The sequence below is a fragment of the Salmo trutta genome, chromosome 7 (assembly GCF_901001165.1).
Source record: "Salmo trutta chromosome 7, fSalTru1.1, whole genome shotgun sequence".
NCBI classification, from domain to species: domain Eukaryota; kingdom Metazoa; phylum Chordata; class Actinopteri; order Salmoniformes; family Salmonidae; genus Salmo; species Salmo trutta.
In genome coordinates this window covers 37,809,111-37,820,797 of record NC_042963.1, presented here as the reverse complement: position 1 = coordinate 37,820,797, position 11,687 = coordinate 37,809,111, and the positions used below count along the sequence as shown (strand labels likewise).

General features: G+C 41.5%; 1 protein-coding gene across 2 annotated transcripts in view; it reads right to left on the bottom strand.

Annotated features, from left to right (window-relative positions):
• Positions 1-3,084: 3,084 nt before the first annotated feature.
• Positions 3,085-11,687, bottom strand: part of LOC115197350 (ammonium transporter Rh type C 1) — a 28,282-nt gene continuing 19,679 nt past the window's right edge. Inside the window, exons 10-11 of one of the 2 annotated variants that reach the window (XM_029758768.1) lie at positions 4,297-4,364; positions 3,085-3,231 (exon numbers count right to left, since the gene is read on the bottom strand). In XM_029758768.1, coding sequence (XP_029614628.1) covers positions 3,183-3,231; positions 4,297-4,364 — 117 coding nt within the window. In that variant the 3' untranslated portion in view covers positions 3,085-3,182. Of the gene's footprint in view, positions 3,232-4,296; positions 4,365-11,687 lie in introns of those variants that run through there. The other variant, XM_029758771.1, reaches the window with a different exon arrangement.

The window sequence follows — 11,687 nt, the reverse complement described above, 5'->3', positions numbered from 1 at the left end:
TAAGGTGTATGTAAACGTCCAACTTCAACTATATGTCCTGGGTGGATGGGAGCTTGCCCCCAGTGATGTGCTGGGCCATCCGCACCACCCTCTGTAGGGCCTTCCGGTCGAGGGCGGTGCAGTTGCCATACCAGATGATGATACAACCAGTCAGGGCGCTCTCGATGGTACATCTGAGGGGCCATGCCAAATCGTTTCAGCCTTCTGAGGGAGAAGAGGTGCTGTCGTGCCTTGTTCACGACTGTGCTGGTGTGAGAGGACCATGTTAAAGTCCTCAGTGATGTGGACACAGAGGAACTTGACGCTCTTGACCCTTTCCACTGTGTGCGTGGCCACAGAGTCGTGAGAAAACCGGGAGTACGGGGGGCTAATCACACACCCCTGTGTTGAGGGTCAGCATGACAGAGTTGTTGTTGCCTACAGGTCCGGGACAAGGACCTGTAGGTCCGGGACAAGCAGGTCCGGGACAAGGTAGCACGTCCGGTGAACAGGTCAGCGTTCCATAGCCGCAGGCAGAACATTTGAAACTGGAGCAGCAGCAGGTGGACTGGGGACAGCAAGGAGTCATCAGGCCAGGTAGTCCTGAGGCATGGTCCTAGGGCTCAGATCCTCCGAGAGAAGAGAAGGAAAGAGAGAGAGAGAGTTAGAGGGAGCATACTTAAATTCACACAGGACACCGGATAAGACAGGAGAAGTACTCCAGATATAACAGACTGACCCTATCCCCCCGACACATAAACTATTGCAGCATAAATAATGGAGGCTGAGACAGGAGGGGTCGGGAGACACTGTGGCCCCATCCAATGATACCCCCGGACAGGGACAAACAGGAAGGATATAACCCCACCCACTTTGCCAAAGCACAGCCCCCACACCACTAGAGGGATATCTTCAACCAGCCTTTCAAAGCACTTCATGGTTATATATGTGAGTGCTACAGGTTGGTAGGGGAACCATTTTAGGATCTCTGAAGTACCCTAAATGGGATGTTTTTTTTAAGAACCATACAAAAATCCAAAACCTGAAATAGCTCAGCCCTCCAGGAGTGGAATTGAACAGCCCTGCTGTATGGCTTTAAACCTTATTTGTATATTTCCCAGGGTGCCTTTTGAGTGAATTTTAGAGTTACCAGTACCACCCATGAATGTGTTTGCTATTGACAGTGATGCGTTTGTTTTCGTTTTGTATTCAGTCCTGTGGCTTTTATTTGGTGAGATTTTAAGTGACTATGTTGCCATTGAAATTGTGTTCTTTAAGAAAATAGTTTTTAGTGATGGGGAAACTAATCTTCCTTAATCGTTGAGGCTTTCTAGCCAATTGTGTCGAAAATAGGTTGATTATTCAAGGCTTTGATAAAGAAATTGTAAACTAGTGGCACCTGCTGGTCAAAAGAACGTAGAACAGCCAAAATTATTTTTTGATGAGGTCAGGATTAGATTTTTGTCTTCTTGTGAATCCATTGCCAAACCAATCAGGTGGTTGTTTGACAAAACATAGCTTGGACGTCATTGATCACGTGCTTCTGATAAAATGATACAGGCATCGGTGCACTGCTTTGAAGTAAACTGCTCCGGTATGAAATTTAACATCACTACTAGTTTAACCCAAATACACTTGCCTCAAACGCATAGTTTACAGACCACATCAGGCTTGCAAGTCACATTATGCCTGTTTGCAAAGTAATTCTTCGTGGAATCCAGCCAGAGTAGGGATATTCAACATTTGCTATTTTCATTCACCTGCAACTTGCATTCAGAATGACTGATAGGGTTGTGAAGACAAAGATATGAGATTAATACATGTAATCTGGTAACAACCATTTCAGTAAAGGGTGCAATAAATCCAAGTAACAGATTGGAATAGTTTAGAAAAATGTATGTTATTTAAATTTGAGTAGCATAAGATGAATTAGTCAATCAATGTACATGCAAAAACATAGATACTGAAACAAACAATTCAAAAAATCAACCCTTAATAGAGCATGTTGGGAAATATGATAATGATGGGCGTGGTTTTGGCTCAACTCTGGTTAATAACCCTAACACTAGGGTTATTTTACACCACTGAGTGTTAATTTATCTCGTTACAGTGTTAATTTAACCCCTGGGTCAACACTAGAAATATTACACTGAAAAATCAACACTAGTTAATGCTGGCCAATTTGCTGTGTGCTATGAAACAGCTTCCATACATTTCAATAACATTTTAAGAATTCTCAAGAACCGTAGATTCACATCAAGAACCCCACACTTAAGTCAAAGGTTCCTTATCGGGCAAGAGTTCTCCAAGGAACCTTAAGAGCTAAGAAAAAAATATTTAACAACATTCTTTTTTTTCAGTGTAGGGTCAAAGCCATCTATTTAGAGCTAAATGATGAGGACAAACCAGAACATCCGGGGCATTTGAGTGGTGATTTTCATATGTGAAATAAATGATGACATATTGGGGTGAGGGGGTAGAAGTAACGTATTTTGTGTCTTGGATGAGGTGAAGTCCAAACGCTTGGTAATGAGTTGAGTTTGAGTTGAGGGAGATAGGGAGATACATCTACTGCAAAGTGTTATTATTTGTTCAAATGTCACATATTCTGTTGAATGCAATATATCATCATTAATAGAGCAGCTATTCCATTTTCAACATATTAAAAAGGCACTTGATTACAGCAGTTACAATAAGAGTACCAATACCCACATTTGTGGTATATAACTTAAATTGTGTTCTTTAAACATATGGATCATCATTCATGATTGACATTATATATTGCCTTCACATTCTCAATGTAAAATGTTGAATTGTTTTCAACAAAGCAGCAGACATGCAAAATGAAATCATAGATAGAATAACTTTATTTTTCCTGTGAGGGAACTTCTTGTTTGGAGTGGTAGGCCTACTAGACTACAAAAATAGTCTCATCAAACACTTTAGTGACCAGGTTGCACAAATGGATAGATTTAATAAAATGCTTTATAACGTAGAGATTAGAATGAACCAGAAATAACATATTTAGAACAAACAGGTTACATGTGGTTACAATGTGATTTCATTAAATTAAGTAGTTAAAATGTACTATAAATTCCATGAACAGAACAGTGTACGGTGATGAGGAAGAGAGAACTGGTTTCTGTCCAGCAGATGTCAGTGTAGGATAGGATCATCAGTTGAAAGTGTAGGGGGAGATGACATCAGGCTCTAGCGTCAGCTCTGACTGTTCCACTGAGGAATTTGATTGTTCTGTGAAAGACAAAGGTTACATTAAGGTTACAACTTTTATGTGTGAAACTGATACAGCCCCTAAAAACATATTTAAACGTCATCCATCGAATTCAAGTAAATATATTGGCTACACATCTTCTCCATTTTATTTTTATAATCAATCCTATCTTATGAAATCTTACATTTTACATTTACATTTTAGTCATTTAGCAGACGCTCTTATCCAGAGCGACTAACAGTAGTGAATGCATACATTTCATACATTTTTTTTCTTTTTTTCTTTTTTTTCGTACATGATTTCATCATATCAAGGCCTCAGCCAGACAGTTTATTAATTAATATATTCTGACCAGTACACGCTTTCTATTTTCAAATTGATTCACTTAAATGGAATTGAAAGTTGGTTCCTGTTCTTTTTCTATATTGTTTTACATCAAATAGACAGATTCCTCCTAAATAGACAAAATCCTCCTCTCACACACATCAAATGCATTTTCTATAACTTCAAGGTCACTTTCAGAAAGCACCTGTCCAGAGCTATGGAACACCCCTATCAACACAGAACAGATTAACTTAAAGACAGAAAGACAGAGCACGTAGCCTATCCAACACACACACACATTTGGCGTACCACCCTAAAAGATAGTATATGAGCACGTCGTAAGCCATAGCAACATGTGTAGAATTGCAGGAAATTTGCTAAAAAATGCAACCTTACCTCTCTGTCCCATGGCAAAATGTGTAGAATTGCAGGAAATTTGCTGTTCTCCTAAAATTTGCTCTTTACATACACACTTTTCCAATTCAGCATTTAAAAAACTCAGAAAGAACAAGGTAAGGGTGATGGTGCCATGCTGTCTCCACAATATTCACAGTATTGTGTGGGCCCAAACATGGATTGTTTGAACTAGTGGAGGTACATACACTGTATGTAGCAGTGGTCTGCTGCCATCTTGATGATATTTGACATAACACATCTTATGAGAACCAAAGCCGTTCTCATGCTGTACCACGAGGTGTAAGAAACAAAAACCTTACAATCGAACCTCCATAATCATACAGTTGCATAAATCTGCTACTTACACGGCCTTGTTCCGCATGTGGTTATTGTACTCCACGGTAGGTGGATTGTTCTCTTCATCCTCAGGTAACTGGGGGCAGAAATCATCATCATCATCATCATAGGAACATTTTTATTAGAACTTCCAATATCATGTAAAAGAAGAGGTAAACATAGTTTCCACTGCCATTTCCTTCCTCAGCCTCTTCAAACCAAAGACCATTTAGACATAACAGTAAGCAACCCTTATTGGACTGGAGACAAGCTAATAGCTAAATACTGGTATTGACCATTCCATGTAGGACGTGACAGTATGAGGGAAACACTATTGTTTAGGTGACAGGGGTGACACACTTCCCTTTAACAATGACATAAATCAGTTAAAACAAAAGGTGTACAATTATTTTTATTTAAATTCTCTCAACTAAAAAAAGCTAAGAAATTACCTTCAGAAAGATAGTTCCAAAATGGCTTTGCAGTCTTCATGATATTAATGCATTTAGTCTTTAATGGTTTAGTACAGTATCACATCCCAGTAGATCTCATCATCAAAGCAGATGCCATCAAGACCATTCCCTCAGATAGGAAACAAGTCGGTTCTGTAACAGTTCGTTTTGGTTGTGAATCTTTAGTTTGGGCATGCCTGTTTGTAGTTTCCTTTTTGTATACAGTATACAGTATTTGTTTCCTTCACCATATGAACGTAATAATCCGCTTGTAGGCTAAAATAAGGTTACTGTCTCCCTGGGCACATGAACATTCAACAACTGGTTGCTTACACTTACTTCTCACATTTATTCACAAATTCATTCAGGTTACAGAACCATTAGGCAAGCCTAGAACCCCTAGACTTAGAATGTAAAGTGTTAACAGTAGGCTGTCTAGTCAGTTCCGTAACAGTACAAATATCCATATTTGTGGTATATAACTTACATTGTTTAAAACTAATCTCAGTTTTTTAAACATAAGAATCATTCAAATACACAACTGAGTGACATACAGTTGTCTTTACATTCTCAGTATAAAAGTTCTCATTGTTTTCAACAAAGCAGCAGACATGCAAAATGAAATCATAGATAGAATAACTTTATTTTTCCTGTGAGGGAACTTCTTGTTTGGAGTGGTTTAAAAATAACGTAGTAGGCTACACAGTAGACCTACTAGACTACAAAAATAGTCTCATCAAACACTTTAGTGATGAAGTTGTTGAAATGGGTAGATTTAATGAAATGCTTTATAACGTTCATATTAGAACGAACCAGAAATAAAATGTGATTTCATTAAACAAAGATAACAAGTGTCAGTGTTTCTTAGGAAGTTCTTGTTGTGATTCCATCTAAAGTAGTACAAATTAACTATAAATTCCATGAGCAGAACAGCATAAAGAGTGGTGAAGAGGAGATGACTGGTTTCTGTCCAGCAGATGTCAGTGTAGGATAGGTCAATTAGTTGAAAGTGTTGGGGGAGATGACATCAGGCTCTAGCGTCAGTTCTGACTGTTCCACAGAGAAATTTGATTCCGTTCTGTGAAAGACAAAGGTTACATTAAGGTTACAACTTTTATGTATGAAACTGATACACACTGATACCTGAAACCCCTAAACACATATTTAAACGTCAACCATCGAATTCAAGTAAATATATTGGCTACACATCTTCTCCAACGTGATTTCATCATATCAAGGCCTCAGTCAGACAGTTTATTAATTAATATATTCTGACCAGTACACTCTTTCTATTTTTAAAATTGTTTCACTTAAATGGAATTGAAAGTTGGTTTCTGTTCTTTTTCTATATTGTTAAACATCAATAGACAAATACCTCCTAAATAGACAAAATCCCCCTCTCACAAATGGCAAATGCTTTTTACCTCCCAGACACTGTCATGAAAATCCCCTATTCTAAAAGCAGTATCATAGTCATTTTCAACTTCAAGGTCACTGTCAGAAAGCATCCATCCAGAACTATGGAACACCCCTATCAACACAGGACAGATGAACTTTCCAATTCAACTTTCCAACACACGTGCCTTTCCAATTCAGCATTTCAACAACTCTGAAAGAACAAGGTAAGAGGCGATGGTGCCATGCTATTTCCACTTATTTGAGGCAATATTCACAGTATTGTGTGGACCCAAACATGGATTGTTTGCACAAGCGGTGGGCATGCACTGCAGTGGTTTGCTGCCATCAGAATATTTGACATCTTTTGAGGACAAAGGCATTTCTTACGCTACACCAGGCCCACTAAGGCCTGCCCATAATGCTGGCCCTGCTTAAGCCTCATAAGACGTGTTATGTAAAATATCCTAAGATGGCAGCAGACCACTGTGATATACGCAGTGTATGCCTACCATACCTCCTTACCCTTCCAAAATAAAATATTGAAATATTGATCATTTATTTGACCAAGACAGGCACCAACAGAAAGACGCATTTGAGTGTGCGAAATAGCGCCCCTCTGTCTCAGTATGTGTAGACCATATATCTGATTCTGTCTGGAAAAAAAAGAGTATAGCATGTCATACTATTTCTTTTTAGACATCATTAGATAAATGGGCTACATCTAGTAAGACAGAGGGGCGCTGTTTCGCTCGCTAGTTTCAGCAGAGAGGAAGAGACAAATGAGAGGGTTCACTCTCGCCAAAAATCACATTTTCAGGGCGGAGACATGAGCATCTTGTCATGATATACAGATCTCTGGTTTCAGCCCCTCACGAATTGGAAAAGAACGTTGGCGGGTGCACGGTGCTCTGTTCGGATGCTGGCATCCCCAAAAGTAAATTGATGTTTTGCCAAAATGATATAATTACTAAATAAAATCATGCAAAATACTTCACCAGAGAGCATGACTTAGCCTCAAAGGATCATTAGCTTATTTTTCCATTTTTTTTAATAGCTGTGGATTGTTTAAAACACAAGTGGGTAGGCCTATGCCTATTTGGTAAGTCTGCAATTTGGGCAGCCCGCATGGCAATAGGCCTAGCTGATTATTGAGTTGCGGCTGCTAGTGAAAAGCATCTAAAATAAACTGCTCAAAAAAATAAAGGGAACACTTAAACAACACAATGTAACTCCAAGTCAATCACACTTCTGTGAAATCAAACTGTCCACTTAGGAAACAACACTGATTGACAATAAATTTCACATGCTGTTGTGCAAATGGAATAGACAACAGGTGGAAATTATAGGCAATTAGCAAGACACCCCCAATAAAGGAGTGGTTCTGCAGGTGGTAACCACAGACCACTTCTCAGTTCCTATGCTTCCTGGCTGATGTTTTGGTCACTTTTGAATGCTGGCGGTGCTTTCACTCTAGTGGTAGCATGAGACGGAGTTTACAACCCACACAAGTGGCTCAGGTAGTGCAGCTCATCCAGGATGACACATCAATGCGAGCTGTGGCAAGAAGGTTTGCTGTGTCTGTCAGCGTAGTGTCCAGAGCATGGAGGCGCTACCAGGAGACAGGCCAGTACATCAGGAGACGTGGAGGAGGCCGTAGGAGGGCAACAACCCAGCAGCAGGACCGCTACCTCCGCCTTTGTGCAAGGAGGAGCAGGAGAAGCACTGCCAGAGCCCTGCAAAATGACCTCCAGCAGTGTCTGCTCAAACGGTCAGAAACAGACTCCATGAGGGTGGTATGAGGGCCCGACATCCACAGGTGGGGGTTGTGCTTACAGCCCAACACCGTGCAGGACGTTTGGCATTTGCCAGAGAACACCAAGATTGGCAAATTCGCCAGTGGCACCCTGTGCTCTTCACAGACGAAAGCTTGTTCACACTGAGCACATGTGACAGACGTGACAGTCTGGAGACGCCGTGGAGAACGTTCTGCTGCCTGCAACATCCTCCAGCATGACCGGTTTGGCAGTGGGTCAGTCATGGTGTGGGGTGGCATTTCTTTGGGGGGCCGCACAGCCCTCCATGTGCTCGCCAGAGGTAGCCTGACTGCCATTAGGTACCGAGATGAGATCCTCAGACCCCTTGTGAGACCATATGCTGGTGCAGTTGGCCCTGGGTTCCTCCTAATGCAAGACAATGCTAGACTTCATGTGGCTGGAGTGTGTCAGCAGTTCCTGCAAGAGGAAGGCATTGATGCTATGGACTGGCCCGCCCGTTCCCCAGACCTGAATCCAATTGAGCACATCTGGGACATCATGTCTTGCTCCATCCACCAACGCCACGTTGCACCACAGACTGTCCAGGAGTTGGCGGATGCTTTAGTCCAGGTCTGGGAGGAGATCCCTCAGGAGACCATCCGCCACCTCATCAGGAGCATGCCCAGGCGTTGTAGGGAGGTCATACAGGCACGTGGAGGCCACACACACTACTGAGCCTCATTTTGACTTGTTTTAAGGACATTACATCAAAGTTGGATCAGCCTGTAGTGTGGTTTTCCACTTTAATTTTGAGTGTGACTCCAAATCCAGACCTCCATGGGTTGATAAATTGGATTTCCATTGATTATTTTTGTGTGATTTTGTTGTCAGCACATTCAACTATGTAAAGAAAAAAGTATTTAATAAGATTATTTCATTCATTCAGATCTAGGATGTGTTATTTTAGTGTTCCCTTTATTTTTTGAGCAGTGTATGTGCGATAATTTGTCTTGAATATCATTTAAAATGTTGAGAAGAAGGGGAGGGGTGTATGGCGACGGTATGGGGTGTCTCTCTCCAGTTTCATGTCAGAATTAGACGTTCATCTATGTTTCTCCAACGTCAAATTTCGAAGTTACTCCAAAAGTCAAATTTTGAAGTGTTTAAGGTTAAGTTTAGGTATTAACTCCAAAATCTTAAGGTTAGGTATTAACTCTGAGTGGTTAAAGTAAGGGTTAAGGTTTGAGATAGGCTTAAAACAAAAATCTAAAAAATAATTTTCTATTGCTGGATTCAAACATGAAACTTTTTGTGTCAGAGGCAGATACTTATGTCCATCCACCATCCCCATCAACAATGCCCTAGCAAAACTGAAACCTACTTGATGGAAAAAGTGCCCACTGTTGCCCCTAGTGGCCGGTTTCCACATCATCTCCCAACATCCTCAGACATGGATGGACGTCTAATACTGACTTGTATCACGGGTGACCTGGCTGGGCACTCAGCTGTCCAGAAAGCACTCAGATGTCTCCCTCCAATTCTTGCACATTCAATGTTTCATTGTGTGAATTGGTTGCCCAGGCTATTATTTTTTTATTGGATAAATTCCCTGTTATATGGCCTATGTCACCATCATGCCTAATGAATATACCGTTGATCCTCGTCACTTGGCTACATTAATTTCTGTTAATTCATGTATTAATTAGTCATTTAACATTCTCATTCTCGGAGTGGAAACGTTGTTTGCAGAGTTCACAACCTGCTACACTTGTGAGAAACAAGCTTGGGTTCATTTCATAACCATCATTCAAATCAAATTAAATCAAATTGTATTTGTCACATGCGCCGAATACAACAGGTGTAGACATTACAGTGAAATGCTTACTTACAAGCGCTTAACCAACAGTGCAGTTTTAAGAAAAATACAATTAAAAAATAAATAAAAGTAACAAATAATTAAGGAGCAGCAGTAAAATAACAATAGCGAGGCTATATACAGGGGGGTACCGGTACAGAGTCAATGTGTGGGGGCACCGGTTAGTCGAGGTAATTGAGGTAATAGGTGCATGTAGGTAGAGTTATTAAGGTGACAATGCATAGATAATAACAGAGAGTAGCAGCAGCGTAAAAGGGGGGTGGAATGCAAATAGTCCAGGTAGCCATTTGATTAGATGTTCAGGAGTCTTATAGCTTGGGGGTCAAAGCTGTTTAGAAGCCTCTTGGACCTAGACTTGGAGCTCTGGTACCGCATGCTGTGCGGTAGCAGAGAGAACAGTCTATGACTACGGTGACTGGACTGGTCCTCAATTTTTAGGGCCTTCCTCTGACACCGCCTGGTATAGAGGTCCTGGATGGCAGGAAGCTTGGCCCCAGTGATGTACAGGGCCGCACGCACTACCCTCTAGTGCCTTTCGGTAGGAGGCCGAGCAGTTGCCATACCAGGCAGTGATGCAACCAGTCAGGATGCTCTCAATAGTGCAGCTGTAGAACATTTTGAGGATCTGAGGACACATGCCAAATCTTTTCAGTCTCCTGAGGTGGAATAGGCATTGTCATGCCCTCTTCACAACTGTCTTGGTATGTTTGGACCATGATAGTTTGTTGGTGATGTGGATACCAAGGAACTTGAAGCTCTCAGTCTGCTCCACTACAGCCCTGTCCATGAGAATGGGGGCATGCTCAGTCCTCCTTTTCCTGTAGTCCACAGTCATCTCTTTCTCTTGATCACATTGAGGGAGAGGTTGTTGTCCTGGCACCACACGGTCAGGTCTCTGACCTCCTCCCTATAGGCTGTCTCGTCATTGATGTCGGTGATTGTCGGCAAACATTTTACGTCATTTAGCAGACACTCTTATCCAGAGCGACTTACAGTAGTGAATGCATACATTTCATACATTTTTTTTCTTCTGTGCTGCCCCCCGTAGGAATCGAACCCACAACTCTGGTGTTGCAAACACCATGCTCTACCAACTGAGCTACAGGGAAGGCTATGAGATGATACTGAAAAATGGCGCCGATAGAGATGGCAGTTTCGCTTTTAGTCCTTAGGAAACCGTGCAGTATTTTGATTTTTATATATTATTTCTTACATTGTTAGCCCAGGAAACCTTAAGTGTTATTACATACAGCCAGGAAGAACTATTCGATATCAGAGCGACGTCAACTTACCAGCACAACCAGCACTACGGCCAGGAATATGACTTTCCCAAAGCGTATCCTTTGTTTGCACAATCCAGGGCATTTAACTGATTCCAGAGGCCGACCGAAAAACAACGACGCCGGAGGAGAGGGTGCCGGAGTGGTCTTCTAGTGAGGCTTTGGATGCGCGCACACCACCCACCGCTTCCGAGGATATTACTCGCTAATGTCCAGTCCCTTGTTAACAAAGTTGACGAAATCAGGGCAAGAGATGCTTTCGAAAGAGATATCCGGGATTGTAACATACTCGGTAACATACTTGGAAACATGGTTAGCTTGGGATATGCTGTCGAAGTCAGTACAGCCAATGGGATTTTCAGTGCATCGCGACGACAGGAAAAAACATCTCTCCGTTAAGAAGAAGGACAGAGGTGTATGTTTCATGATTAACGACTCATGGTGTAATTATAACAACATACAGGAACTTAAGTTCTTTTGTTCACCTGACCTAGAATTCCACAGAATCCAATGCCGATCTTATTATCTCCCAAGAGAACTCTCCTCCGTTATCGTCACAGCTGTGTATATACCCCCGCAAGTGGATACCAAGACGGCCATCAAGGAACTTCACTGGACTTTATGCAAACTGGAAACCATATATCCTGAGGCTGCATTTAT